The sequence below is a fragment of the Bufo bufo genome, chromosome 5, assembly GCF_905171765.1.
Source record: "Bufo bufo chromosome 5, aBufBuf1.1, whole genome shotgun sequence".
NCBI classification, from domain to species: Eukaryota; Metazoa; Chordata; class Amphibia; order Anura; family Bufonidae; genus Bufo; species Bufo bufo.
The window spans coordinates 227,068,638-227,095,351 of NC_053393.1; the positions used below are offsets into that span (position 1 = coordinate 227,068,638).

General features: G+C 44.3%; 1 protein-coding gene across 2 annotated transcripts in view; it reads right to left on the minus strand.

Moving 5' to 3' along the window:
- The window catches only part of SUGCT (succinyl-CoA:glutarate-CoA transferase), a 1,029,682-nt gene that overhangs the window by 812,055 nt on the left and 190,913 nt on the right, over positions 1-26,714 (minus strand). For both annotated transcript variants that reach the window (XM_040432683.1, XM_040432681.1), the window contains exon 9: positions 20,545-20,640. In XM_040432683.1, coding sequence (XP_040288617.1) covers positions 20,545-20,640 — 96 coding nt within the window. The remainder of the gene's footprint in view (positions 1-20,544; positions 20,641-26,714) is intronic.

The following is a 26,714-nucleotide window of genomic DNA, read 5'->3' on the forward strand; positions in this document are numbered from 1 at the left end:
CCCGCTCATATGATACTAATGACCTATCTTGAGGATAAGTCATCAATATAAATAATTGCAAAAACCCTTTAAATAGACAACCCTTTTTTAAACTGAAGTGGGCCCAGCTGGCTAAACATGACATTACAGTGACTTGTGAAAGTATTCAGCAAACTCCACCACCACCACCTTAAAGTTTCTCCTGACTTGGTGTATTACGGCCTGGAATTAAAATTGATTTTTTTAGGGGCTTGTACCATTTGAAATACACAACATGCCTACCATTTTGAAATTACAGCAAAAACAAGATTTAAGACAAAAAAATGAAACATTTAACCACTTCAAGACATTATTCAAAACTCATTTTAGAAACTTTGTCAACCCTTTAGATGATCCACAGGAATTATAGCAAAATGAAATTGACATTTAAAAATAATTTTTTTTTTGCAGATTTTCCATTTTAATAAATTTTTTCTATAACACAGCAAGGGTTAACGGCAAAAGAAACCACAATATTTATTACCCAGTTTACAGAACTATCCCATATGTGGTCATAAACAAGAAGAAAATCACCCACAATTTGTTACCCCTTTTCTCTTGAATACAGCAACACCCTTTTTTGCGGTCATAAAATGCCTTATGGATGCATAGGAGGACTCAGAAAGGAAGGAGCCCCATATGACTTTTGGAAGGAAGTTTTTGCTGGAATAGTTTCTGGGTGCCATATTGCATTCAAAGTGACCCAGAAGTACCCCCTACAGTGGGTCTTCCAAAAGTGACCTCATTTTGCAAACTACACCCCCAGGAATTTCTGAAGGCATGCAGTGAACAGTTTGACCCAACAGGTGTTTCTTAGAATTTATTTAGAAACACTTGGCTGTAAAAATAAAAAAATAAATTTTTTCCAATGAAATATTGCTTCAGCCCCAGATTTTCTTTTTTACAAGGGTTTCAGGAAACTAATTATAAGATACTATCCCAATGTTATATGACACCTGTCTGACTTCAGAGAATCTATCCCCAGACCTCTCACATATGCTGGAGGTGTGGTGCAGCCCCAGATACCATGTTGCATATTTGTTGGGAATGCCCAGTTCTTGCTCCCTGTGGCAAGAAGTGTCGTCTTTATGCAATGTCCTCACCAGAGAGTCCTTTACCCTTACCCTGGAAATGGCTCTTTTGGCTATATTCCCAAGCTCCTAACAAGATGCGGAGGGGTCTGTTAGGATACTTTATCATGACAACCCGACAGTTCATCCCTAGACTATGGAAATCCACTTCTCCTCCAACTAGATTGCACTGGGTTAAGGCTCTCAATCAGATCATGCGGATGGAGAAACCTAGAGCAGAAGATGCATGATCCCAAGACTTGTTTCTCAAACATTGGTCGGACTTCAGAGCCTCCCCAGAATATACTTTGCGGGTGAAAAGGGGTTCACTTTTGAGACGCTAATAGGCTGCAGACCTTTGACTTATCCTTGATGGTTAGACAGTGTGGAACTTACGCTTGAGTTATCTTTCTAAGAGGGACGTATTGTCTTTTTCCATCCCTTCCCCCTCTAGCCTTCTCGTTTCATTACCTCGTGTTCTCTCATGATTTTGTATTCTAGACATGTTTTTGATATTGTATGTACAGATTGTTAAAATAAAAACCTTTTGACCTATAAAAAAAGAAACCACCAAGAAGTGACCTCTTTTTAGAAACCAAACCCCTCACAGAATTTAAGATGGGTGTAGTAAGCATTTCGACCTCACAAGGTGTTTTGCAAAAATGTATTTACAGTGGATGGTGAAAATTGCAATTTTTCCATTTCAGTGTTCAATACGTTGGGTTCTCAAAGTATGCAAGTGTGAAAAGCAATCCCACTTATTACGCTATGCACCTTAGTTAAAGAAATACCCACGCCACATGTGGACCTAATCTTTTGCCTGGACATACAGCAAGGCTCATGTGTGAAAGAACACAATGCGCATTTGAAGACCAATGTTGTGATTTACACATCTTGCGCTGACAACTGTAGAGGCTCTGGGATGAAATAATAAATGGAACATTAAAGAAGTGATCCGATTTTGGAAAACCGACCCTCAAGGTATTTATTAAGGGGTGTAATGAAGATTTTGACCCCACAGGTGCATTTGAAAAATTTATTACAGCAGATGGTACAAAGTGAAAATGGCATTTTTCCACAGATATGCCATTTCAGTACCCAATACAAAACACCCATTGTGCGCAAGTGTGAAAACTAAGTCCTCTTATTACACCGTTCCTGGTTTTAGGCTACATTCACATGAAATGAAAAATAACAGTTATTAAATACTGATACACTGTCAGTTTTTCATGGTCATTTTGCATATAATTAATAATAATAATAATCAGTGTATGCATCCATTTTATTGCCATTTATCTGTTTTTAATGGTCGTTTTGTACTGATGAATTTCATACTTTATTTTTTTAATCCCAACCCTTGCAGTGCCCTCAGTATATATTATGCCCTCCACAGTGCTTTCAGTATATATAATGCCCCTCTGTAGTGCCTCCAGTATCTATAAATCTTTAATAGTCCCCATAGTGCCCCCAGTATCTATAAAAGCCCTATAGTGTCCCCTGTATAAGGCTCCATAGTGACCCAGGTGTACATGCCCCCATAATGGCCATAATAATGTCCACCATTAATATCCAATAATGCCCCCTCCCCATCCCTTCAATGTAAATTTTTTTTTAAATAAAACCCAAAACATACTCTCCTCATCCACTTGCATGAGCAGGGCCACTCAATCCTCACTGGAGGCACAGGACCAAAAGCTCCCAGACCTGACCTCACATTGTGACCATGTCACCAGGCTGTGTGTATCAGGTCCTGCTGCCTCTAGTAAGGAACGAGTGTCCCTGCACGTCCAAGTGAATAAGGTGAGTGTGTTTCTTTTTGGAATGGCCCTTTTTTTTTCTTTTTTTCTTTACAATGGACCCATTTTTAATGGCTGTTAGGTGCAATCCTGGCCATTAAAAACGGGTCAATTGATTTCAATAGGGTTTGTCTCGCAGTGAAAACAGACAAAAATAGGACATGTGAACAGCCCTATAGACAATTGTCACACTGCTGTTTTTCACTGTAGTATGAATGTAGCCTTAGAAACACCCTACATCTGGCCCTATTCTTTTGTCTAAACATATGAGAGGGCTCAGAAGTAAACAGCACCATGGGCATTTGTGGCCCAATGTGGTGATTTACTCCACTTGTGCTGACAATTATAGAGGATCTGTGGTGAAATAATATATTGAACCTCCGAGAAGTGAACCCATCTTTGAAACTCTGCACATCAAGGTATGAAACGGGTGGCGTAAGCATTTTAATGCCACAGGTATTTTTCAGACATCAATGCGCAGTGGACCGTGCAAAGTGAAAATTGCAGGTTTTCCACAGATGTGGCATTTCAGTTCCCAATATGTTGTGCCCAGATGGCGCCATCTAAGACTCACACCACACTACTTGCTTGGCAGGCTAACTGGGTACTGAAATGCCATAAATGTGGATATAAACTGCTGTTTTGATACGCTGCAGGGTTTAGAAGGGAAGGACCACTTTTTGGCTTTTGCAGCACAGATTTTGATGGATTGGTTTACAGGCGTCATGTTCCTGCCGAACAGCCTCTGAGGCACCAGTACAGCTGTCTTGACAATAATATGTCTTATTATTTCCTTGATGGAGCTCTGTGAAGGCTTATTTTTTGTTGGATAAGTTGCCATTATTACCGTTTCATACAACCTTTGGATTACTTTTTATTTTGCTTTTTGGAAAGCAGGATAACGAAAATGCAACATTTCTATTTATAGGTTTTGTTATTGCAGAATCCACTGAAACCAACATCCGTAAGTTCTTATTGTGGAAGTGCATTGCCCGTTTAAATAAATATATGTAAAAGGGAAACCTCATTGGGGAACCTCAATGGTATCCGTAAGTCCTAATATGGTATATGGACAAGGGCTGTCCTGATGGGACACCCCTTCAGGGTATGTTTACACTAATAAAATCTGTTACGGACATTTTCTGCCGCAAAATCAAGAATTTTATTTTTTTTGGTATGTCGCTAAATTGAGATCTGCTTCTGAAGTGGCATGTTACTTCTTAGAAGTGGATTGTTAGCGGATTTTGTACTGAAGTCAATGGGGGCCAGCATTTTCAAAAGCTGATTTGGAAGTGTTTTTAGTGGCAGTTCTGCCACCAAAAATGCTTCTGAATTATATCCTAACCAAGGGCTGGATGTGAAAAATGCAGGCAAAACCTCTTCTAAGGGTCCATTCACACGTCCGTTCTGCATTGCGGATCCGCAAATTGCGTATCCGCAATACACCCGGCCGCCACATCCATAGAACTGCCTATTCTTGTCCGCAATTGCGGACAAGAATAGGACATGTTCTATTTTTTCCGGAGCCGCGGACCGGAAGATCAGGGCCGCGCTCCGGAAATGCGGATGCGGAGAGCACATAGTGTGCTCTCCGCATCCATTTCGTCCCCATAGAGAATGAATGGGTCCGCACCCGTTCCACAGAATTGCGGAACGGGTGCGGACACATTCACGGACGTGTGAATGGACCCTTAATCCTCTTCTAAACCCTCTTCCAAATCCTCAACCAAATACTCGAAAACACCGGTAATACTCCTCTAAATCCACCATCAAATTAGAAATCTGCCACCATAAACAACCTATCTTCAGCTAGTAATCTGCTGCTGATTTTCTGCTATGTGAACTTAGCTTTACAGAACCCAAACACAAAGCAGGGGCATTTAAAGCTAAAGCAGGCCGGTCAGTTCTCCTGACAAATATATTTTAGCAACAATTCTGGGGCATCTTTTCTTATAGCTGTGTGTTGTGTTGTTCCTCTCTGTTATTGCTCCTAAAATGTATACATAAGTTCAAAGTTGGATGTTACTAGTTGAGACGGATCCTTGCATACTGTAACACTGTCCAATCAGTGCTCACAATGTCAAACTTATATTCAGTAGGAATAACAGAGTTCTAAGAAAAGATGCTCCAGAATTGTGATTTTATGGGAATAGAAGTACTGTCAGGAGAGGTGACAGGTCCTCTTTATGGAATATTTTACATACGGTATATTTTCCCACAGAACTGAGAATTGCTTTCAGTACAATTACAAACCTGCGGAGGTATGTGAGGACTGGCACGGTTTATTAGTGAATATTCATAGAAACAGTTTTCTGTCCTTCACATTGTTCTTTAGGCTCATGGGTGGAACTTCTGCCAGAAAAACACATAAAGAACCATGCTAGGGGGGGCATGGCTAAGCGCACGCACTTAAGAGCTGCTCCGTTCCCTGTACAGAATCCTGACTAATCCTGCCAAGCTGCCTACCCCAAACTCTGAGTGGAAAGTGCAGAGGAGAAGGAGGAAGCCTAGACAGCGCGAGATGGGTCCCAGCAAGGCGCAAACTGCGGCTGACAAACTTAAAGAGTATGCCCGACAGGAAAATCAACATGGCGCCCGGCACTCCACGTGCAGCAGTCACGCGCGGGCAAGCCGCACAGCATATGGAGCCTGAGGATGCTGGAGAGCCTGAAATTACCCTGAAAGCGGTATCAGAACAGCTCCTGACAGCGATTTCCTTCTGCCAGTCCACACTAAGGCAGGATGTACAGCAGCTGAGGGAGAGAGTGAGACAGACGGAGGACAGTGTCTCAGCTCTAGAGGATTTTACCAGACCACTTGATTCGAGACTGCAGGAGGTTGAGCGGTCAGTCGGGTTGTGGCGGCAGAAATGCGATGACCTGGAGAACAGGGCCTGGCGCAACAACGTGAGGATCCTAGGCATCCCTAAAAGAGAGCGGAGGGCCGGGACCCTGCCAACTTCTTAGAGCTGTGGTTCAAGGCCCAATTCCCTGATGCTGCATTTTCCACAGCGTATGCAGTTGAAAGAGCACACACGGTCCCTGCCAGACCACCTCCCCCGGGAGCTCCGCCGCGGCCTTTACTAGCCCGCTTACTCAACTGGAAGGACTGGGACCTAATACTTAGTCAAGCAAGGAACAAGGGGGTGATCACGCATGATAACGCCAATGTATCACTGTTCCCTGACTTTTCAGCAGATTTTCAAAAGAAGAAGGCCACCTTCATTTCAGCTAAAAGACGCCTTCGTGAGCTGAACTTGCAGTACTCTATGGCCTACACAGCGCGCCTTTGTGTGATAGATGGTGACCGGTCAGTCTTTTTCACTGACCCTAAGGAAGCGGAGGACTGGATCTCTAGGCGCCCAAGACCGCGCTAATTCTGTTGCTATGACCGACACTGCAAGTATATCTAAGCACCGCGTAGTGCTATGTGCGAGCCTTGCCACTGTACAAATGCATATTATTTTATTTCTTTATCCATTCTTAGTACAATGTGGGACATTTTGATTCCAGACCTCTGCGCCCTCTCGGCTTGTTAGTGTTGTTAAGGATATAGCCTGAGGGGGGTCTGGGTGTTAATGTTTGCGCCCATTTCTATTCCTCTGCTCCCGCAGCTTACTCACTAGATATGTACAGGGAACGTTCGGCTACCTGTATGGGCTTAACAACTACTTTCCCGTGCAGGTCCCCGAATACTTTGCCACAGAACAACCACAATAATGTTTGCACTAGGTGTGTATCAATGGTTGTTAGTTAACTGCATGTTATGTTACATGTTAATTTTTATGCTGAAGGCATGGTCATTTGTTAGCGGCGACTTAGGTGGGGAGGAGTGTCAATTGCTAATGCTACAGGAGGGTCTCTATCCTCCTTGGGAACTCTGTGCTTTTCTCATGGGGTCTCTAACAGTAATGTCCTGGAATGTGAGAGGCTTGGGGGCTCCGAACAAGAGGATAGCTGTATTTTCGCACATAAGAAGGTATAGCCCTCACGTTCTGGGACTACAGGAAACTCACTTGACGTCTGACACTGGGAGTAGACTCATTAAACCATGGGTGCAGTGGTCTCTGCAGGCGTATGGAACCTCACACTCTAGGGGAGTGGCCATACTTGTTCACAGGAGTCTTAAGTGGGAGGTTCAGCAATCTGCAGCAGATCCTGAGGGGCAGTACACCTTTGCATATGGGTTTATCAACAATGTTCCCTATGTTTTAATTAACTTATATAACCCTCCCCCTGCCAAGGTCTCATTACTTCAGACGATGTTGGGATTGCTGCTCAATATCCCACGGCCCGATTGCTCTGTATGGGAGATTTTAACATGGTAATGCAGGAATGCCTGGATAGATACCATCCAGCTGGGGTGAGAGTGGACGGATCTTTTTCCGTTACCACTCTGTATAGACTTGCCGCAGAGATGGGATGGCTGGACATGTGGAGACTTCGAAATCCGCAACTGAGGGGGTATTCCTGTTTTACACCCGCTAGAGGTGCGCTATCTAGGATTGATTATTTACTGGGCAATGCTGCAGTCTACACTGATCTGGTTGATATTCAGTATGAACCGCAGGGTCCCTCAGACCACGCCCCTGTATTGGCACGACTGAGAGTGTCGGGAGCCGCCTCTAGAGGGGGTAAGATGAGAATCCATCCCTTCTGGCTCTCTCTGATGACCCCTAATGATAGAATCCCCAATCAACTACAAGTATTTCTAGAAATGCAGGGTGAAGAGACGGATGATCTGCTTCTATGGGACACCTTGAAAGCCTACCTGAGAGGCTGTTTAAAATCCTCTATTTCCTATGTTAAATAGGATACTGTACGTCAAGAAATGGACTTGCACGCAAAATGCAGGGAAGCTGAGGCCTCGTTTTGCTCTGACCCCTCGGAGGCGAATAGATTAGAATGGATGACTAGAGGTAGATCTTACATGATGCATCTTAAAGAAAAGAGTGAGCGTAGGATGTTCTTTATGACGCAACAGTCCTTTGAGTCTGGGGATAGAGCAGGAAGGCTCCTTGCTCATATAGCCAAAACTAACCAAATGTCACCGCCAGTCATACGTATACAGAATCCCGAGGGCCGGGTAGTTATCACGGTCGGCGTGGCTATCACATACGTGACACAGAGGGAGGGAACGAGGAAGGCCCTGCCCAAGTGAGAGGGAAGATGGTGACCCCTAACTCACCTGGCGGCTGGCACCTGGCTGCCCTGACGTCCCTAGACGGGTTCCTCACCCGTACGCCGATCACGTGCCTAAAGCCCTGGCTTTCCCTGAGCTGAGCCCTAGGTAGTGAACAGGGCGATGGGAACACTAGTCCGCACCACTAACTCTAAGGGAAAACACCAAGGGGAGGACAGACAACACAGACTCAACATATATTCCCAGGTGGGCGACAATAGGAGACAACAATAAGCCCAACAGGGATCCGGAGGGTAGCACTCAGGAACGACAAGCAGGATTCACCACTCCAGTGGGTCAGTATAGATGTCCAGGCAGGAAGCTCTATAACTGGCAACTAGAGAAGTGTGAGGGGAGAATATAAGGAGGTAGGGAGTGGCAGACAAGAAACAGCTGAGGAGGAGAAGCTACGGATCCCTGAGAGAGACAAAAAGGATAGCAAGGTAAACACAGAAAACAATCACTAAAAAACAATGTGATCTTTAGATAGAGCGCGCAGCCACCCGCTGCGACTTCCTGACCCCGGGTATAACGGAGTCAGACGTGGCTCTTGATACCCTCGTGACAGTACCCCCCTTTCACGAGGGGCCTCCGGACACTCAGGACCAGGTCTCTCCGGATGAGAGGCATGGAAAGTCTGAATTAACCTGTTGGCGTTTACCTCTGACGCTGGAACCCACATTCTTTCCTCGGGACCGTAACCCCTCCAATGCACCAGATACTGAAGAGAGCGGCGGACCCGACGAGAATCAACAATTCTGGCTATTTGAAACTCCAGATTACCAGCCACAATGACAGGAGGAGGTGGCAGCGGCGATGGTTCTAGAGGTGGAACATACTTCTTGAGTAACGATTTATGGAAGACGTTATGGATCTTAAAAGTCTGAGGTAGCTCCAGGCGAAAAGCCACAGGGTTAATGACGGCTACTATTTTATAGGGACCAATGAACCTAGGACCCAGTTTCCAAGAAGGAACCTTCAACTTAATATTCCTAGTAGACAACCACACATAGTCATTCACTCCTAGGTCCGGACCTGGCGACCGTTTCTTATCGGCCATGCATTTATATTTACCACTCATCTTTTTCAAGTTAACTTGCACCCTCTGCCATACCGATGAAAGAGATGAAGAAAACCTTTCCTCTTCGGGAACCCCAGAAGACCCCCCCTCTTTGAAAGTACAAAATTGGGGATGAAAACCGTATGCACCAAGGAATGGTGACTTGCCAGTGGACTCCTGATAATGATTATTTATGGCAAACTCAGCTAACGGTAAATATGATGACCACAACTCTTGGTTTTCAGACACAAAACACCTTAAATATGTTTCTAGGTTTTGGTTGGTACGCTCAGTCTGTCCATTCGACTGAGGATGGAAAGCTGAGGAAAAGGACAAGTGAACCCCCAAACGGGAACAAAAAGCTTTCCAAAACTTAGAAATAAACTGGGTTCCCCGATCCGAAACCACATCGGAAGGGACCCCGTGAAGCTTCACGATTTCACTGATAAACACCTGAGCGAGAGTTTTAGCATTAGGAAGTGCGGGTAGCGCAATAAAAAGTGTACCATTTTGCTAAACCTGTCTACTACTACCAAGATAACTGTTTTACCCGCCGACAACGGTAAGTCAGTGATGAAATCCATTGACAGATGTGTCCATGGCCTATTGGGGATGAAAAGTGGCAATAAAGACCCTGCTGGACGTGTATGAGAGACTTTCGCGCGTGCACAAGTAGAACAAGTAGACACGAAATCCATTACATCCTGACGCAACCTTGGCCACCAAAAACGACGAGATAAAAGCTCCAAGGTTGCTTTACTACCCGGGTGTCCAGCAAGTGCCGAATTATGATGTTCTTTTAATAATTCAAGACGCAGGTTTAACGGTACAAACAATTTCTCTGAGAGGCAAGAGGCCGGGGCGTCCCCCTGAGCCTCTAACACCTTTCCCTCTAGAACAGAGTGTACAGCAGAGACAACCACTCCTCTTTGTAAAATAGGTACCGGATCACAAACATTACCCCCTCCAGGGAAACTACGAGATAATGCGTCTGCCTTGGTATTTTTTGCCCCAGGACGATAGGTGATTACAAAGTTAAATCTGGTAAAGAATAGCGACCACCTAGCTTGTCTAGGGGTGAGACGCTTAGCCGATTCTAGGTACAGAAGGTTCTTGTGATCCGTAATCACCGTGACGGGGTGGATTGCTCCCTCTAAGAAGTGACGCCACTCTTCAAGCGCCAGTTTAATCGCCAACAGTTCCCTATTTCCAATATCATAATTCTTCTCCGCAGAAGATAATTTTTTGGAAAAGAAAGCGCAAGGACGCCATTTGCCAGGAGACGGATCCTGAGACAATACAGCTCCCACTCCCACCTCTGACGCATATACCTCGACAATAAAAGGCTGGGAGACATCAGGTTGAATTAGAACAGGTGCCGAGGTAAACCTCTCCTTTAGAGAGGAAAATGCATCTTTAGCGGCGACAGACCATTTGGAAAAATCCGTCCCCTTCCTAGTCATGTCGGTAAGGGGTTTAACGATCACTGAATAATTTTTAATGAACTTTCTATAGAAATTAGCGAAACCCAAAAACCGTTGTAGGGCTTTAAGGTTCTCAGGAAGATCCCAATCTAAAATTGCCTGGACCTTCCCAGGATCCATGCGGAAACCTGAAGCAGATAATAGATATCCCAGGAACTGTAATTCCTGAACAGCGAAGACACATTTTTCAATTTTCGCATATAATTTATTCGTCCGTAGGACCTGCAGTACTTGCCTGACATGCACCTCATGTGTTTTCAGATCAGCCGAATAAATTAAGATATCATCTAGGTATATGACTACAAACCTGCCGATGAGATGACTAAAAATATCATTAACGAAATGTTGGAAGACAGCAGGGGCATTGGTCAGACCGAAAGGCATAACTAGATTTTCATAATGCCCCTCAGGGGTGTTAAAAGCTGTCTTCCACTCATCCCCTTCCCTGATACGAATCAGATTGTAGGCCCCCCTAAGATCAAGTTTGGAGAACCACTTAGCACCCGCAATCTGATTAAAAAGGTCAGGAATGAGAGGAAGAGGGTATGGGTCACGGATGGTTATCTGGTTTAACTCACGGAAATCTAAGCAAGGACGCAGGCCCCCATCTTTCTTTTTAACAAAGAAAAACCCTGCAGCCACGGGTGAAGAAGAGGGTCTGATGTGTCCCTTAGCCAGACTCTCGGAGATATAATCTTTCATGGCTTGTCTCTCGGGACCCGAAAGATTATACAACCTGGACTTGGGTAATTTTGCCCCGGGAATCAGGTTAACCGGGCAATCATAAGGACGATGAGGTGGTAGTTTCTGACAACCCTTTTCAGAAAAAACGTCCTCAAAGTCCGAAATAAATGAAGGTAGGGAAGCTATGGAGGCGATTAAGCAATTGTTATTTAAGCAATTCTCTCTGCAATGCTCACTCCACTCCAATATCTCCCTGGCCTGCCAATCCACCACTGGATTGTGCGCTATCAACCAGGGAAGACCCAATACCACCGGAGAGGGAAGGCCCTCCAGAACGTAACATGAAAGACACTCATTATGGTGGTCCCCTACCCGAAGGTGTAAATTACGAACAATGTGGGTGAGGTTTCTCTGAGACAGAGGAGCAGAATCTATAGCGAATACGGGAATAGGTCTCTGCAGCGTACAGAGAGACAAACCCATAGTGCGGGAAAAATGGGCATCAATCAAGTTTACCCCTGCTCCACTGTCTAGAAAAACAGAAATAGACTCCATCTTAACACCAAAAACAATGACCGCTGGTAACACAAATTGAGATGTTCGTATGGAGGAAACGTATACCCCCCGGCTGACATCCTCCGCACAGCCCGGGGTTAGTAGTTTTGGGACGGTCTTTTGTTTTTGAGAAAGGAGGGACAGACATTAATGAAATGACCCCTCCCCCCACAGAAAAAACAAGCCCTCCCCCTACGGCGAACCTCGGGAGGACGGACCTGACGAGAAGTTCCGCCTAGCTGCATAGGCTCATCTAAGTCAGTACAGGCTGACTGTTGCTTGGGAGAGGTAACCAATTGCTCCAGAATTTTCGATCTCTCCCTAAGACGTCTATCTATTCTGATAGAGAGGGACATAACAGCATCAAGGGAAAGGGGGGTCTCATACAGCGCCAGTGCATCCTTAACCCTTTCAGATAACCCAGAGCAGAACTGACTCCTGAGAGCCGGGTCGTTCCACTGAGTATCCGTAGCCCACCTACGGAACTCTGAGCAATATTCCTCTGCTGACCGATCTCCCTGTAGGAGTCTCCGTAACTTCGACTCAGCCAGGGCAACTCGGTCAGGGTCATCATATATGAGACCCAAAGCCCCAAAAAATCCCTCCACTGACCGAAGAGCCTGAGAACCAGGGGGTAACGAGAACGCCCAGGATTGCGGATCCCCCTGAAGCAGGGAAATGACAATCACAACCCGCTGTTCTTCATGACCTGAGGAGTAAGGGCGCAACTTAAAATATAATTTGCAGGCCTCACGGAACGTCGCAAATTTGTCCCTTCCCCCAGAAAATCTGTCGGGAAGAGCAACCTTGGGTTCAGTGACAACCTGGTTACCCATAGCAACCGCTGGGGGTGCGGTCTGCTGCATTTGCTGCTGTTGTTGGAGAACAGACGCCTTCAATCCTGCCACCTCCAAAGACAGGCTTTGAAGCTGTTCTGCCAAGGCATCAATAGGATCCATATTGGATTCTAAGTAGAGAGAAAAAAAAAAACAACAAATAAAAAATAAAAAAATATATATTTTTTTTTTTTTTTTTCTCAAAAAGTAAGGGCCAGTTATAATATCACGGTCGGCGTGGCTATCACATACGTGACACAGAGGGAGGGAACGAGGAAGGCCCTGCCCAAGTGAGAGGGAAGATGGTGACCCCTAACTCACCTGGCGGCTGGCACCTGGCTGCCCTGACGTCCCTAGACGGGTTCCTCACCCGTACGCCGATCACGTGCCTAAAGCCCTGGCTTTCCCTGAGCTGAGCCCTAGGTAGTGAACAGGGCGATGGGAACACTAGTCCGCACCACTAACTCTAAGGGAAAACACCAAGGGGAAGACAGACAACACAGACTCAACATATATTCCCAGGTGGGCGACAACAGGAGACAACAATAAGCCCAACAGGGATCCGGAGGGTAGCACTCAGGAACGACAAGCAGGATTCACCACTCCAGTGGGTCAGTATAGATGTCCAGGCAGGAAGCTCTATAACTGGCAACTAGAGAAGTGTGAGGGGAGAATATAAGGAGGTAGGGAGTGGCAGACAAGAAACAGCTGAGGAGGAGAAGCTACGGATCCCTGAGAGAGACAAAAAGGATAGCAAGGTAAACACAGAAAACAATCACTAAAAAACAATGTGATCTTTAGATATAGAGCGCGCAGCCACCCGCTGCGACTTCCTGACCCCGGGTATAACGGAGTCAGACGTGGCTCTTGATACCCTCGTGACAGTAGTGGACTCAGTGGACGGTATCCTGAACAGCTTTAGGTGCTTCTACCAATCTCTGTACAGTTTTGCGGCACAATATACTGATCGAGAACTGCGAGAGTACATAGCCGAGGTCTCTCACCCCCGACTTAGTGCGGAGGACAGAAACCTGCTAGATATAGATATAACTCTGGAGGAGATCCAGCTGGCTGTGAAGGAGCTGCTTGCTGGGAAGGCGCCGGGCCCGGACGGGATACCCGTAGAGGTGTATTCCAGATACATAGAGATACTAGGACCCCAACTCCTTAAACTATACTCAGCATCCCATCAGCGACACCAACCACCTGAAACTTTATATGACGATACCATTGTAGTAATTCTGAAACCGGATAAAGACCCGAGTGAATGTGGCTCTTATAGGCTGATTTCACTATTAAATTTTGACTACAAGATCTTAACTAGGCTCCTTGCTACCCGTCTAAACAAGGTTATAACTTCCATTGTACACCAGGACCAGGCAGGATTTATGCCGGGCAGAACGACCTCTGATAATATCAGAAGAGCACAGGTTGTGGCACAGATAAGGATGGCAGAGGGGAGACGTTGAGCCTTGGCATCCCTTGACACAGCGAAGGCCTTCGACTCCATAGAATGGCCCTTCCTGCTGCAGATCTTGGAAGACTTCAGCTTTGGACCTAAGTTTGTGAGATGGGTTGAAATCTTATATCAGAGACCTACAGCTAATATACTTGCAATCTGAATCCTTTACGCTCCGCAGGGGCACCAGGCAGGGCTGCCCCCTATCACCACTATTATTCGCTGTGGTGATAGAACATCTGGCCTTGAGGATTAGACAGGATGAGTCCTACTTGGGGATATCTCGGGGGAGTAGAGAAGAAAAAATAGGCCTATATGCTGATGATCTCCTCCTATTTATGGCTGAGCCTGAGCGTACCTTCCCGAGTGCGATAGCTGTGACAGAGAAGTTTGGCACTTACTCGGGCTTACACATAAACTGGACGAAATCTGCTATTATGCCTCTATGGTCACATGACTGGCCGTCAAGATTTCACAATCTGCCTGTGGTGGATAATTTTAAATACCTAGGTATTGTAATCACCAGGGATCCCTCCACGTCGCTGGCTAAAAAAATAGACCCCTTAGATTTTCTGTTTATAGATAAGTTTAAAACTTGGAAGTCATTGCCGCTATCAGTAATGGGAATATTAAACTTAGTCAACATGATACTACTTCTGAAGGGACTTTATCTCCTGTCACATGCATGTGCTCCAGTACCCAAAGCCTTTTTCGACCGCTTGCATTTATTAACAGCTGCTTTTGTTTGGGGTAGGGCTAGAAGGAAGCTTTCCCTTAGTGTACTACAAAGATCTAAGCTTCATGGGGGGGCGGCCCTGCCTGACTTTTTCTTGTATTACATTGCTGGTCAGTTGAAGTATGTAGCTTCATGGGTAGCACGGGGAGACTTACCGGGACCGGAGTATTGGCTAAAAGAGTACCTTCATTTGACCACCTTATGGCCGGTGTTAGAATCTCCGGGTTTAGTACCTGGGAGGTTACTCCCTATTCACAAACTGGCTAACCAGGTATGGAAAGCTGCCAAATTGAATTCCTATAAAGATGTGCCCGATGCCGCTCCACTTTGGGATAATCCCATGTTTTCACACCTGGCAGATTTGGAGGGCTCTGCTGTCTGGAGGCGAAGCGGGGTTACCTCCCTGGAGGATCTTTACGAGGGAGGAGTACTGCGCTCTTTTCAGCAGATCCAGGAGAAGTTTGGGTCACCTCACACTCTCTTCTACCGCTATCTCCAATTGAGACATGCCGGGCCATAGCATCTCCAAATATCCCTTGATAGGTGTGCTGAGATCCTAAGGGCCCAGGGGGATCATATCTGTGCTATATACACATTTACTAGGAGGCCATATGCTACTCCAGCCCCTTGAGGTGGAGGAGAGGTGGAAAGCCTCCATACCTACACTTACTGCGGAGGACTGGGAGGAGGCTTTGTTGACTCCTACTAGGGTCTCCCCATCAATCAATAATAGGCTGACTCAATTGTTTATATTGCACAGAAGCTACCTATCTCCAATCAGACTGTACAAAATGGGAAGATTGTCTCACAGTGGATGTCACAAGTGTCATAAAGTAGGGGCTGACTTCTGGCATCTGATATGGGATTGTGGTCATTTGCAGACCTTTTGGAGGAGTGTGGTAGATGTCTTATCGGCAATGGTTCCTGCCCTGATACCAGTATGCCCCAAAATTTGTATCCTTGGAGTGTTGGAGGAGGAGCAGTGGACGCACCATCAAAGAGTGTTTCTGGGGAAGGCCCTGTTCCTAGCTAGGAAAGCGGTAGCTTTGAGGTGGATGGCTGACACGACTCCTACAATTACTCAGTGGAAAGCACTGTTCAACCATGCTATGTTCATGGAAAAAGTGGTTTATATACATAGGAAGTGCCCGCAGAAGTTCCAAAAAGTATGGGGGGAGTGGTGCTCTTCTCCTCAGACCTTACACCCTCTACATATGCACTCTGTGTCGGGGAAGCTCAGACCGTAGTATTTCACTGAGTTGTGGATTCTCATGCTCCGGATGCTCTTCGAATATCATGCCCTGAAACAGGCCTCACTGTAACTTTTGTTGTGATGGATTCATGTATTATGTACCCACCTATCATTCATATGTTATTGTATAGCATGCTATGAAGCTTGGAACTCCCCTGCGTGGGATGTGACAGCTTTGCAATGTTATATCTCATGCCTCTTGTTAAACTTCAATAAAACGAGTAAAAAAAAAAAAAAGAACCATGCTAGCAACAACGCCGGCAAATGATACAATAATTGTAATCAATCTATTCTTTTGAGCGTCTGAGTATTTTAATGGCGACATCAGTGCATTTGAAGAGTTCAGTCCCGGGTGACTTGAATATAAATATATAGTATATCCCGAGGAGAAAGTTCTCTGCGAAAGGGAAGCTTTAATCACATCATTTAGTGTTTTTGCCATCTAATTAAATACTACAATCATTGTACAATGCTTTGGTGTGACTGTGGTCCAACATTTGTCATGCACCGGGACGCAGATGTTCAAAATTCTTTATGATGTTCTTGCTTACCAAACAGCAGACATCTGTGCAAAAGAGCTAGTAGGAAAATCCAGATCCGAAAAATTCAGGAGAAAGCGGCTCGCCACTTTAAAACATCCCACATGTCTTCTGTAATTTGGTGCTAATTTCCTACTAAATGAATGTACAGGAACGGAACCGCTCTTTCTGATTATTTATTCTTCATCTGGGTTAAACTAGTGATAAAAGGTTGAGAAATATGTTTGCAAACCGAACACTTAAAACACATTGTGCCATCAGCAAGTATAATGTATGCACAGGCCAATAAATGGCAGATGTTTTTCTTTAAATGTGCTCTACGCTGAGAACACATGGACTAAAGAAAGTACTCAAAGGCATAAGCTGGAATGCTTTAAAAGCACGTCTACTGCGCTGTGTGGTTTATCAAGCCAAATAAAAGGTCCAAACAGCAAATGATGCTCCTCCAGGACACAAAATGTGATACCTCCTGATGAGAGAACGGATGTGCAACAGACATGTTGGCGAGCTGATGTTTTAAAGTCACATGGCGGTTTTGTTTTGGAAGTGATGTGAAGCTTGTCAATTCTGTGTTTGGTTACTGGCCGTTTAATTGTGAGGGGATATGTAGACGTCAATGAAAAAAGGCTTTTTTAAAGGAGTATGACCCGCTAGCATATGCCATCAATGACAGATAGTGAGACCTGCTCCTGTCTCCAGAACGAAACCCCCAAAGTGAACAGAGAGCAGCCATCGTCCGATCACAGCTATGGGAGTTTGGAAGATAGCCAAGAGCTGCCTCAGCTATTTCCAGCAGTCCAACAGGAGCGAATAGAGAGGTGGCCGCAGTGCACTGTCCATTCACTGCTATGGAACTTCCGAAAAAAAGCCGGGAGCACTCGCTTGGCTATTTTCGGAACTACCATAGCGACGAGCGGAAGGTGGCCATGCCTGCATAGCTGCTCTCTGTTGACTTGGAGGGGCGACGTTCTGGTGGTTGCATGTTGTGGTCCACTTGGAGTCCTAACAAAAAGTTTTTAAAAAAAGTTTTCAAAAAAAGTTGAGAAAAATATATAAAATTATTAAAATTTTAATCTCCCCTCTTTCCCCAAAATATACAATTAAAATAAATAACATGCGCAAAAATACTCCATTAAAATATAAAAAGCAGTTAGCACATATGGTGAATGCATTTAAATGTATATACAAAGGTAAATGTTTTCATCTCACTACATGTGCTGTCTAAAAGACAACCAAAGATGCAAGGATATATGTATATTTATTTATTTAATTTATTATATATACCGTATATACCAGGCGTTGTCCAGTTGTACATCTATCTATATAAATATTTTCTAAAGCTAGTTATTTCCTAAAAATACTCCAACAGTTTAATGTGTATGGGGAGCTCCCAACTCTCCTCTGACAAATGAAGTCAGGGGAGAGAAGGATCAGGCGAAATGAATATTTTCGACTGATCCTTTTGCTCCCCCCAGGAGATATGTTGCCACCAGAAGTCTTTGGCAGTGGATTTTCCTGTCCCCTCTTTAAATACACATCCACGTTTGGCTGAGCCAATGTGTATGGGGATGCTGGGAGGGAGTCCAGAGAGATAGCTGATCATATGGCCAATAGCTTTTGAATATGGCCGCCCTAACATTTGGTCATGCCTCTCATCTCTCTGCATGTGCTGTCTAAAAAACAAACTGTTTGTTGCCCATAGCAACCAATCACAGCACAGTTTTTATTTTACTACAGTCCCGGATTTCCGCTGCTGTCCCGTAAGGGTATGTCTGAAGACAGGGACACAAAGACAGTTCAATGCAATAGTGAAGCAGGGAACAGGATGTGCTCTGATCATTGGGGAATAGGGCTACAGTAGGTGAGAATTAGTTTTTTTTAAATTATTATTAATAGTACAGAGGGGCATAACTACTGCATAGGGGAGCTATGGGGGCATAAATACTGTGTGGGAGCCTATGGGCCATAACTACTGTATAGAGGCACTATGGGGGCATAACTACTGTATGGGGGAACTATGGGGGCATAGATACTGTTGGGGCACTCTGGGGGCATACATAGTGTATGGGGGCACAAATACTGCATGGGGGCACTATGGGGGGGGCATGGTTACTGTGTGGGGGCACTATGGTCACTTGATTACTGTGTGGGGGAACAATCGGGGCATGACTACTGTGTGAGGGCACTATGGGGTATAAATACTTTGTGAGGGAACAATTGGGAATGAACACTATGTATGGTGCACTATGGGGCATAACTACTGTGTGGGGGGACTATAGGGCTATAAACACTGTGTGGGAGCACTATGTGGGAGACACTGCTATTGTCCCTCTTTTTTTGCCTTCTAATAATTCTGTAGACCTATGTTTACCCACCTGTGGCTCTCCAGCTGCTGCAAAACTCCAACTCCCATCATGCCCCAACAGCCTGCAGCCATAAGAGCATGATGGAAGTTTTAGTTTTATAACAGCTGGAGACCACAGTTGTTAAACATAGGTCTACAAAATTGGTAAGAAGCAATGTAGAAAAATGAAAGCTGTGCTGTGACTGGTTGCTTTGGGAAAAAAGTAAGCTGTAATGTGATTGGTTGCTGGTCAGTGTATACATTTTAATGCACACTGCATCAAAAACAAATTATGTTATTAGAACCTTCCAGAATAGATATAATATGCTATATACATACTATGACTCCCGAGCTACGCTGGATATGTACGCTAGTTTAATATAAAGGACAGTTCAAGTCAGCCAGAACGTAAGACACACTAATAGAAAAGCTCTACTTTCTAGCTCATAGTGGGCAGAGTGGGCAAAATGCATTGTGGACTATATGCTAATGAGCCTCTAGGAGCAACTGGGCGTTGCCTTTACACCTAGAGGCTCTGCTCTGCTCTCTCTGCAACTATCCCGCCATCTCCACTTTGATTGACAGGGCCAGGCAGTGATGATGTTTTTACCGTCAATGAAAGTGCAGAGAGTTTGGCAGTTGCAGAGAGAGCAGAGCCTCTAGGTTTAACAGCAATGACCCGTTGTTCCTAGAGGCTCATTTCCATATAGTAAAACTTCATTTTTCTCAGAAATGAACATGGGACCAACACAGATGCCTTCAGCTGCCAAGCGCACATGCAACAGGTCAGCAATTTCATAGTTAATAATCTGCTGACAGATGCACTTCTAATGAGATAACCCCTTTAATGCAATTCATTCAGCACCCTTAGTATTGAAATATAGCTCAAGGGCAAAAAAGCATGGAGACCTCTTTCATCATGGATACTTAAATGAGTAATGTTATTGAATTTGCCCCACTCTTCCTTCATGGCCTACTAGTGACTGCTGGGCAAAATGTGACAAGACAAAATGGACGACACCACATTGTACATAGACTAGACGCTGAAGCATCCAAACTAAAGAACAGGAGCCGTATCCAAAAGCTGAGAGATGTAGAACAGGACTAAAAAGCAAGACCAGAGGTATGTCAGCATTAGATGCACACTCAGAATCACACGACAGGGAATGAGTCAGCCTTAAACACAAGACCAACAGAACAAGGAACGGTAAGCAGGACCAGCAATCAATAAAGCAAATGTGCATATGGAATTCCAGAGGAAAAGTGAAGTGGGCGAGTAGAAGAATGAATGCAGAACACAAACTTATATAAACCATGCCACCAGCAACATCTGCACGTGCTTAAGAGCTGCCCAGGCTTGGAGACGTTTGAACTTCTTGCCACAATGCATTAAGGTCACTAATTTTAGGACATTAAAAAGCATGAGTAAATGTGGATACCATTCATAAATGTATTCCTGCTGGGTGGATATGGTTTTGAAGTAAAAAAAAAGTATTACTCTAACCTGGAACATAAGAAGATGATTCCTACCTGATATGGCACAATGCTTCCATGCGCTGTCCCCCAACGTTTTGCTTCAATGCCTCCGTTAAGGAAGTTTGCAGCTATGTGAGTCAAGCACGCAACCTGCAACACATTAAAAAACAATAGCTGTAAAGAGCTTAGAGCAAACACATTTACACCATGAGACGGTACTGTACTATTTAATGAGCACTAATATATATTAATAGACACAGCCATGCTTCTCAGGCATCTTAGCTGGTTCATGTGCTTCTCTCACAGTTACAGAAGCCTATTTATTATGCACTGGTTATTTCACAGCCTATAATGGGAATGTAACCTTACTGTAAATGGCTAAAGTGCAGTATATCTTCAGCTACACCAATTGTGAATCGTACTGACATTTGCAGGCGTAACAATTACTGCGCTTCAATTGCCAAATATCAGACCCAACACAAGACCTTTTTGTTCAATAAATCTGGTAAGCAAATAAGAGGAGGCCAGCTCACTTTATATTGGAGCACAGGTACCATTCTCCTAGTGCACCACAAAAAAATGAAAAGTATTAGGTCCCTGATGGCTCAGAAACACGACAGCAGGGCGGTTACTTGTTTTTTTCCCTAATATTGCAGTTTGGATGTCTTAAAGTTTGCATAATGGCTGTGCTTCTTCTACAATCATAACTTTGAATGAACAGTTATGTCTGGGCATCCCTAAAGTCTCTTTCAGCCATATTAATCCCTGTTTGCTGCACAGCTAGATGCATTTCTCTAAAATGCAGGGATTGTATCCCTTTTGTCCGTTCTGTACGGAGATACCTCACTTCCCTTATTTCACCTCTCTTTATTTTCTTTTAGGGAGCTCAAAAAGCTGATAATGAGGGATAAATCACACTTACTGTAGGTGGAAATGAGGCCCTCTGTGGCCATGCCTTTACAGAGTGCTGGATGTAGTGTGCGATCACATTTGCATTTTCCGTTTGTATATGTATTTCGCCATAGTGATCTGCACCTACAGGCAGGTTGTGCGGGCTCAACCCCCCACATTTTTTCTTTGTAGCATATATTGGAGGCGAGGGGATCTCCTTTGAGTCAAGCACACTTGACCAGTCAATCTGTCCTGGAGGCTGGTTTTAAAGTCAGTATAAAACTGAGTCTGCTTATAAAGAACCTACCATTAGCCATTTGGCTCCAGGAGAAGTATATGGTGGGTTCAGCATGCATGTTGGTACTTGCATCCCTGGATCCGATGAAAGCTGTAATGGCACCGGACGGGGTTAAAAGCAGAGAGTGTACTTGGCTTGCATGCTGACCTGCATTCCCTGGACTTTATGTGGCTGTCATGGCCCATAAACAGGTAGGAACAAGAGTTAGGGACCACTCAAATGAGACGACCTTGACGCGGTGAGTGGCTTAAATACGCTTTGGCCAAAATGTACACCAATGTCTCATCCAGCATGGAGGGCAGAGTGCTGGATGTAGTGTGCGATCACATTTGCATTTTCTGTTTGTATATGTATTTCGCCATAGTGATCTGCACCTACAGGCAGGTTGTGCGGGCTCAACCCCCCACATTTTTTCTTTGTAGCATATATTGGAGGCGTGGCGATCTCCTTTGAGTCAAGCACACCTGACCAGTCAATCTGTCCTGGAGGCTGGTTTTAAAGTCAGTATAAAACTGAGTCTGCTTATAAAGAACCTACCATTAGCCATCTGGCTCCAGGAGAAGTATATGGTGGGTTCAGCGTGCATGTTGGTACTTGCATCCCTGGATCCGATGAAAGCTGTAATGGCACCGGACGGGGTTAAAAGCAGAGTGTACTTGGCTTGCATGCTGACCTGCATTCCCTGGACTTTATGTGGCTGTCATGGCCCATAAACAGGTAGGAACAAGAGTTAGGGACCACTCAAATGAGACGACCTTGACGCGGTGAGTGGCTTAAATACGCTTTGGCCAAAATGTACACCAATGTCTCATCCAGCATGGAGGGCAGAGTGCTGGATGTAGTGTGCGATCACATTTGCATTTTCCGTTTATTTCAAAATTAGCTAGTTAGACTATTCTTTATTAAGACGTCCTGCACCTGACCATATCCATATTTTGGTCTGTAAACCACAAATCCGCAAAATACGGTTACCTTCTGTGTGCATTCCATATTGTTCTCACTCCTATCAATAGAAATGACTATTGTTCTCCCCGAAAATGGACCAGAATGGGACATGTTCTATAATTTGCAGCCACACGGCTCCACAAAAAATGTGGATCCTGTGAATGGAGGGGTGGCTGCACATGCACAGCAATCTCTATTCACTACGACGTGAATTTTGAAAATAGCCATGTCACTTACTTAGCTAGTTACTTTCCGGACTCCCATACAAGTTAATGGAGAGAGCCACGCATAGGCGGCCACCTCTCCATTTGCATTGGCCTGAGACTGGACCCTATTCTCAATACCCTGTGGCTATACCATAACTGTCCAGATGGGACTACCCCTTTAAGTTTGACAGTTTGACGTACTGCATGCAAATTGTCCAAGAAGCTTTTTGAATTATTTGAGATCGATTAAGTTACCTGCCAGGCTTGACTGACATTCCCTCTTCCAAAGTCAATCAAGTCCGGCAGGAGGTGTTTATTGAGCAGAGATAATTTGTCTGTGGCCAGTGACATAACTAGAACTGACTGGGCCCCATAGCAATTTTTTTAAAGCCCTTTCCACCCAGCAACCTCCTCCTTCCCTGCAACCCTCACTTCTGTGGCTAGTCAAGATCTCTTTCTCAGACCAGGCCAGGCAACCACTCCATCCATTTCCTTCATGTATATGTTGTATATTATGTCACTGTATATATACTGTCACTGTATATAATGTCATTGCATAATACTGTTGAGGGAGCCCAGACAATAAAATCTTTCAGTCCTTCTACCGGACGGGCCCCTTCTTAGTTTGGGCCCTCTAGCAGCCATTTCTGCTGCTTCCACTCTAGCTACATGGCTGTCTGTGGCCACACCCAATAAATATGTCAGTTCAGTGCATCAAACCTTTACATTTTATTATCCAAGTTATTATTTATAGTATTTAATTAAAACATTGTCGTCTTTAGAATCATTTCACTGCCATTATTACTACTAATGTGGCATGGGTCAAAACTGAAGACACATTTCCTTCAAGCCCCTTGAACAGGACCCTAAGGCCCCTTTCACAAGGGCGAATATTCCACGCGGGTGCAATGCGTGATGTGAACACATTGCACCCGCACTGAATCCTGACCTATTCATTTCAATGTACAGGGTGGGCCATTTATATGGATACACCTTAATAAAATGGGAATGGTTGGTGATATACTAATGTGCCACAAACAGGAAGTTAATATGTGAGGGGGGAAACTTTTCAAGATGGGTGGTGACCATGGCGGCCATTTTGAAATCGGCCATTTTGAATCCAACTTTTGTTTTTTCAATAGGAAGAGGGTCATGTGACACATCAAACTTATTGGGAATTTCACAAGAAAAACAATGGTGTCCTTGGTTTTAACGTAACTTTATTCTTTCATGAGTTATTTACAAGTTTCTGACCACTTATAAAATGTGTTCAATGTGCTGCCCATTGTGTTGGATTGTCAATGCAGCCCAGGCTTCCAGTATCCGTAGTTTCAGGTGCTGCACATCTCGTATCTTCACAGCATAGACGATTGCCTTCAGATGATAAGAGATGTGCAGCACCTGAAACTACGGATACTGGAAGCCTGTGCTAGCATTTCTCCTGCGGTGTTGCTATCAGTGTGTGAAGAGTGGGAGAAGAGGGCTGCATTGACAATCCAACACAATGGGCAGCACATTGAACACATTTTATAAGTGGTCAGAAACTTGTAAATAACTCATGAAAGAATAAAGTTACTTTAAAACCAAGCACACCATTGTTTTTCTTGTGAAATTCCCAATAAGTTTGATGTGTCACATGACCCTCTTCCTATTGAAAAAACAAAAGTTGGATTCAAAATGGCCGACTTCAAAATGGCCGCCATGGTGACCACCCATCTTGAAAAGTTTCCCCCCTCACATATACTAATGTGCCACAAACAGGAAGTTAATATAACCAACCATTCCCATTTTATTAAGGTGTATCCATATAAATGGCCCACCCTGTACAATGTACATGAGCGTTGTTTTCCACGCAGCACTTGTGCGTTGCGTGAAAATCGCAGCTGGCTCTATATTCTGCGTTTTTCAAGCAACGCAGGCCCCATAGTAACGAATGGGGCTGCGTGAAAATCGCATAGCATCCGCAAGCAAGTGCGGATGCGGTGCGATTTTCACGCATGGTTGCTAGGAAATGATGTTAGTAAATAAGGATTAGCAACCCCGGACCCCATTAAAGTCAATTCACTGTATTATTTTCCCTTCTAACATGGTTATAAGGGAAAAAAATAGCATTCTTAATACAGATTACTTACTAAAATGTCCATTGAGGGGTTAAAAAATAAAAAACATTAACTCACCTCATCCACTTGATCGCGCAGCCGGTATCGTCTTCTTTCTTCTTCCTGCAGGACCTGCGCTGACGTCATCGAATGTCGTTTTGCAGGTCCTGCAGGAAGAAGAAAGAAGACAATACCGGCTGCGCAATCAAGTGGATGAGGTGAGTTTATTGAAAAAAAAATTTCAACCCCTCAATGGACATTTTAGTAAGCAATCTGTATTAAGAATGCTATTATTTTCCCTTCTAACCATGTTAGAAGGGAAAATAATAAAATCAACAGAACACCTAACCCAAACCCGAACTTCAGTGAAGAAGTCCGGGTTCAGGTACCACATTCAGTTTTTCATCACGCGCGTGCAAAACGCATTGCTCTCGCGCGGAAAAAAAATGAACAACGGAACGCTATCGCAGACAAAACTGAATGAACTTGCGTGCCTACTCTCGTGGGTTTGCCGCAATGCACCCGCGACGCCTGTGTGCAAGGGGCCTAACACCCGCTAAAGTGTTAGGGTGCGACCACACTGTCAGGTTTCTGCATGCAGTTTTGGAAGCCAAAACCAGAAGTGAGTTAGTAGAAGTGAAAGTATACAGAAGTCATATCTGTCCTCTGTCTCTCCTTTTATCTGCAGCCAATTCTGCATATTTGTTGGGCTGCGGCCGGATCTCCGCCAGTCCCCATACAATTTTCACGTATAGCCATCACTGGAGCTCTAAATCTGTTGCAAATTAAAACATGCACATTGAAATCTGAACAGTGAAAAATGGAAAAGTATCAGGTAAAAAGGTTAAATGCATTTACTGATTATGCAAGCGCCTGTATTCTAGGACCATAATATAGACTATGTACCCAGAGAACGTGTGGTATTCTATTTAGCCATCACAATAAAAAAAAATCATGGCAAAAGCAGCTAAATAATGAACTAAAATATTTTCATGACGAACATGATGACGGCTTGACTTCAACAATTTATATTGCATATATTCTATATATATACATGTATATGTATGAAACGGTGAGCAAGTCTGTTTCAATTCTGGCCCAAATTAGCTAATGTCTGATAGGGAAATTAAATATGAAATGTCAAGTGGCCAGACAGTAATAACAGACATAGATTTCTAAATAAATACCAGAAAGTGCACTATGGATAATTTAGTGCAATATAGAAACTGACTCATCCAATATGTTAGGCATCTGAACAGTGAGTTTACAGTTTTTAGCAATTGCTGAGTCACTGGAAAGTCATTAAAAAATCTACATTTATCCTTATGCCCATTTTATTGTACAGGTAATAGTACTGATAGGTAATTAAGTGTAACCTAAATATTTTATTAAATTTTTTTCTTAAAGGAAACCTGTCACATGTTCTTTGCCAGCCAAACAGCTCCAAATAACTGATGGAGCTCTTGGTGCTGTCTTCAATGGTCTCTTTAGACGGTATATAAAAATTAGCTGATTCAAGTCAAGCGGGTGGAGAGACAGCCACACAAGTCAAGCTCTCCTCGCCCATAATCTGCTCTTTCTGGCCTGACTGAGTGGTGGGAACACTAATACAGGCCTGTACATAAACTTGTGCATGCAGCATTAGGAACATGAGAAGAGGCTGGCTGGTTCGCGGGGCATATGCCACCCGGGCTGATCCCCAGTAGATATTTAGGGCCACCACCACACAGGACCAATGCTAGCCCAAAACATCTACGGCCAGGGACCCAGATGTTTTGCCCAGAG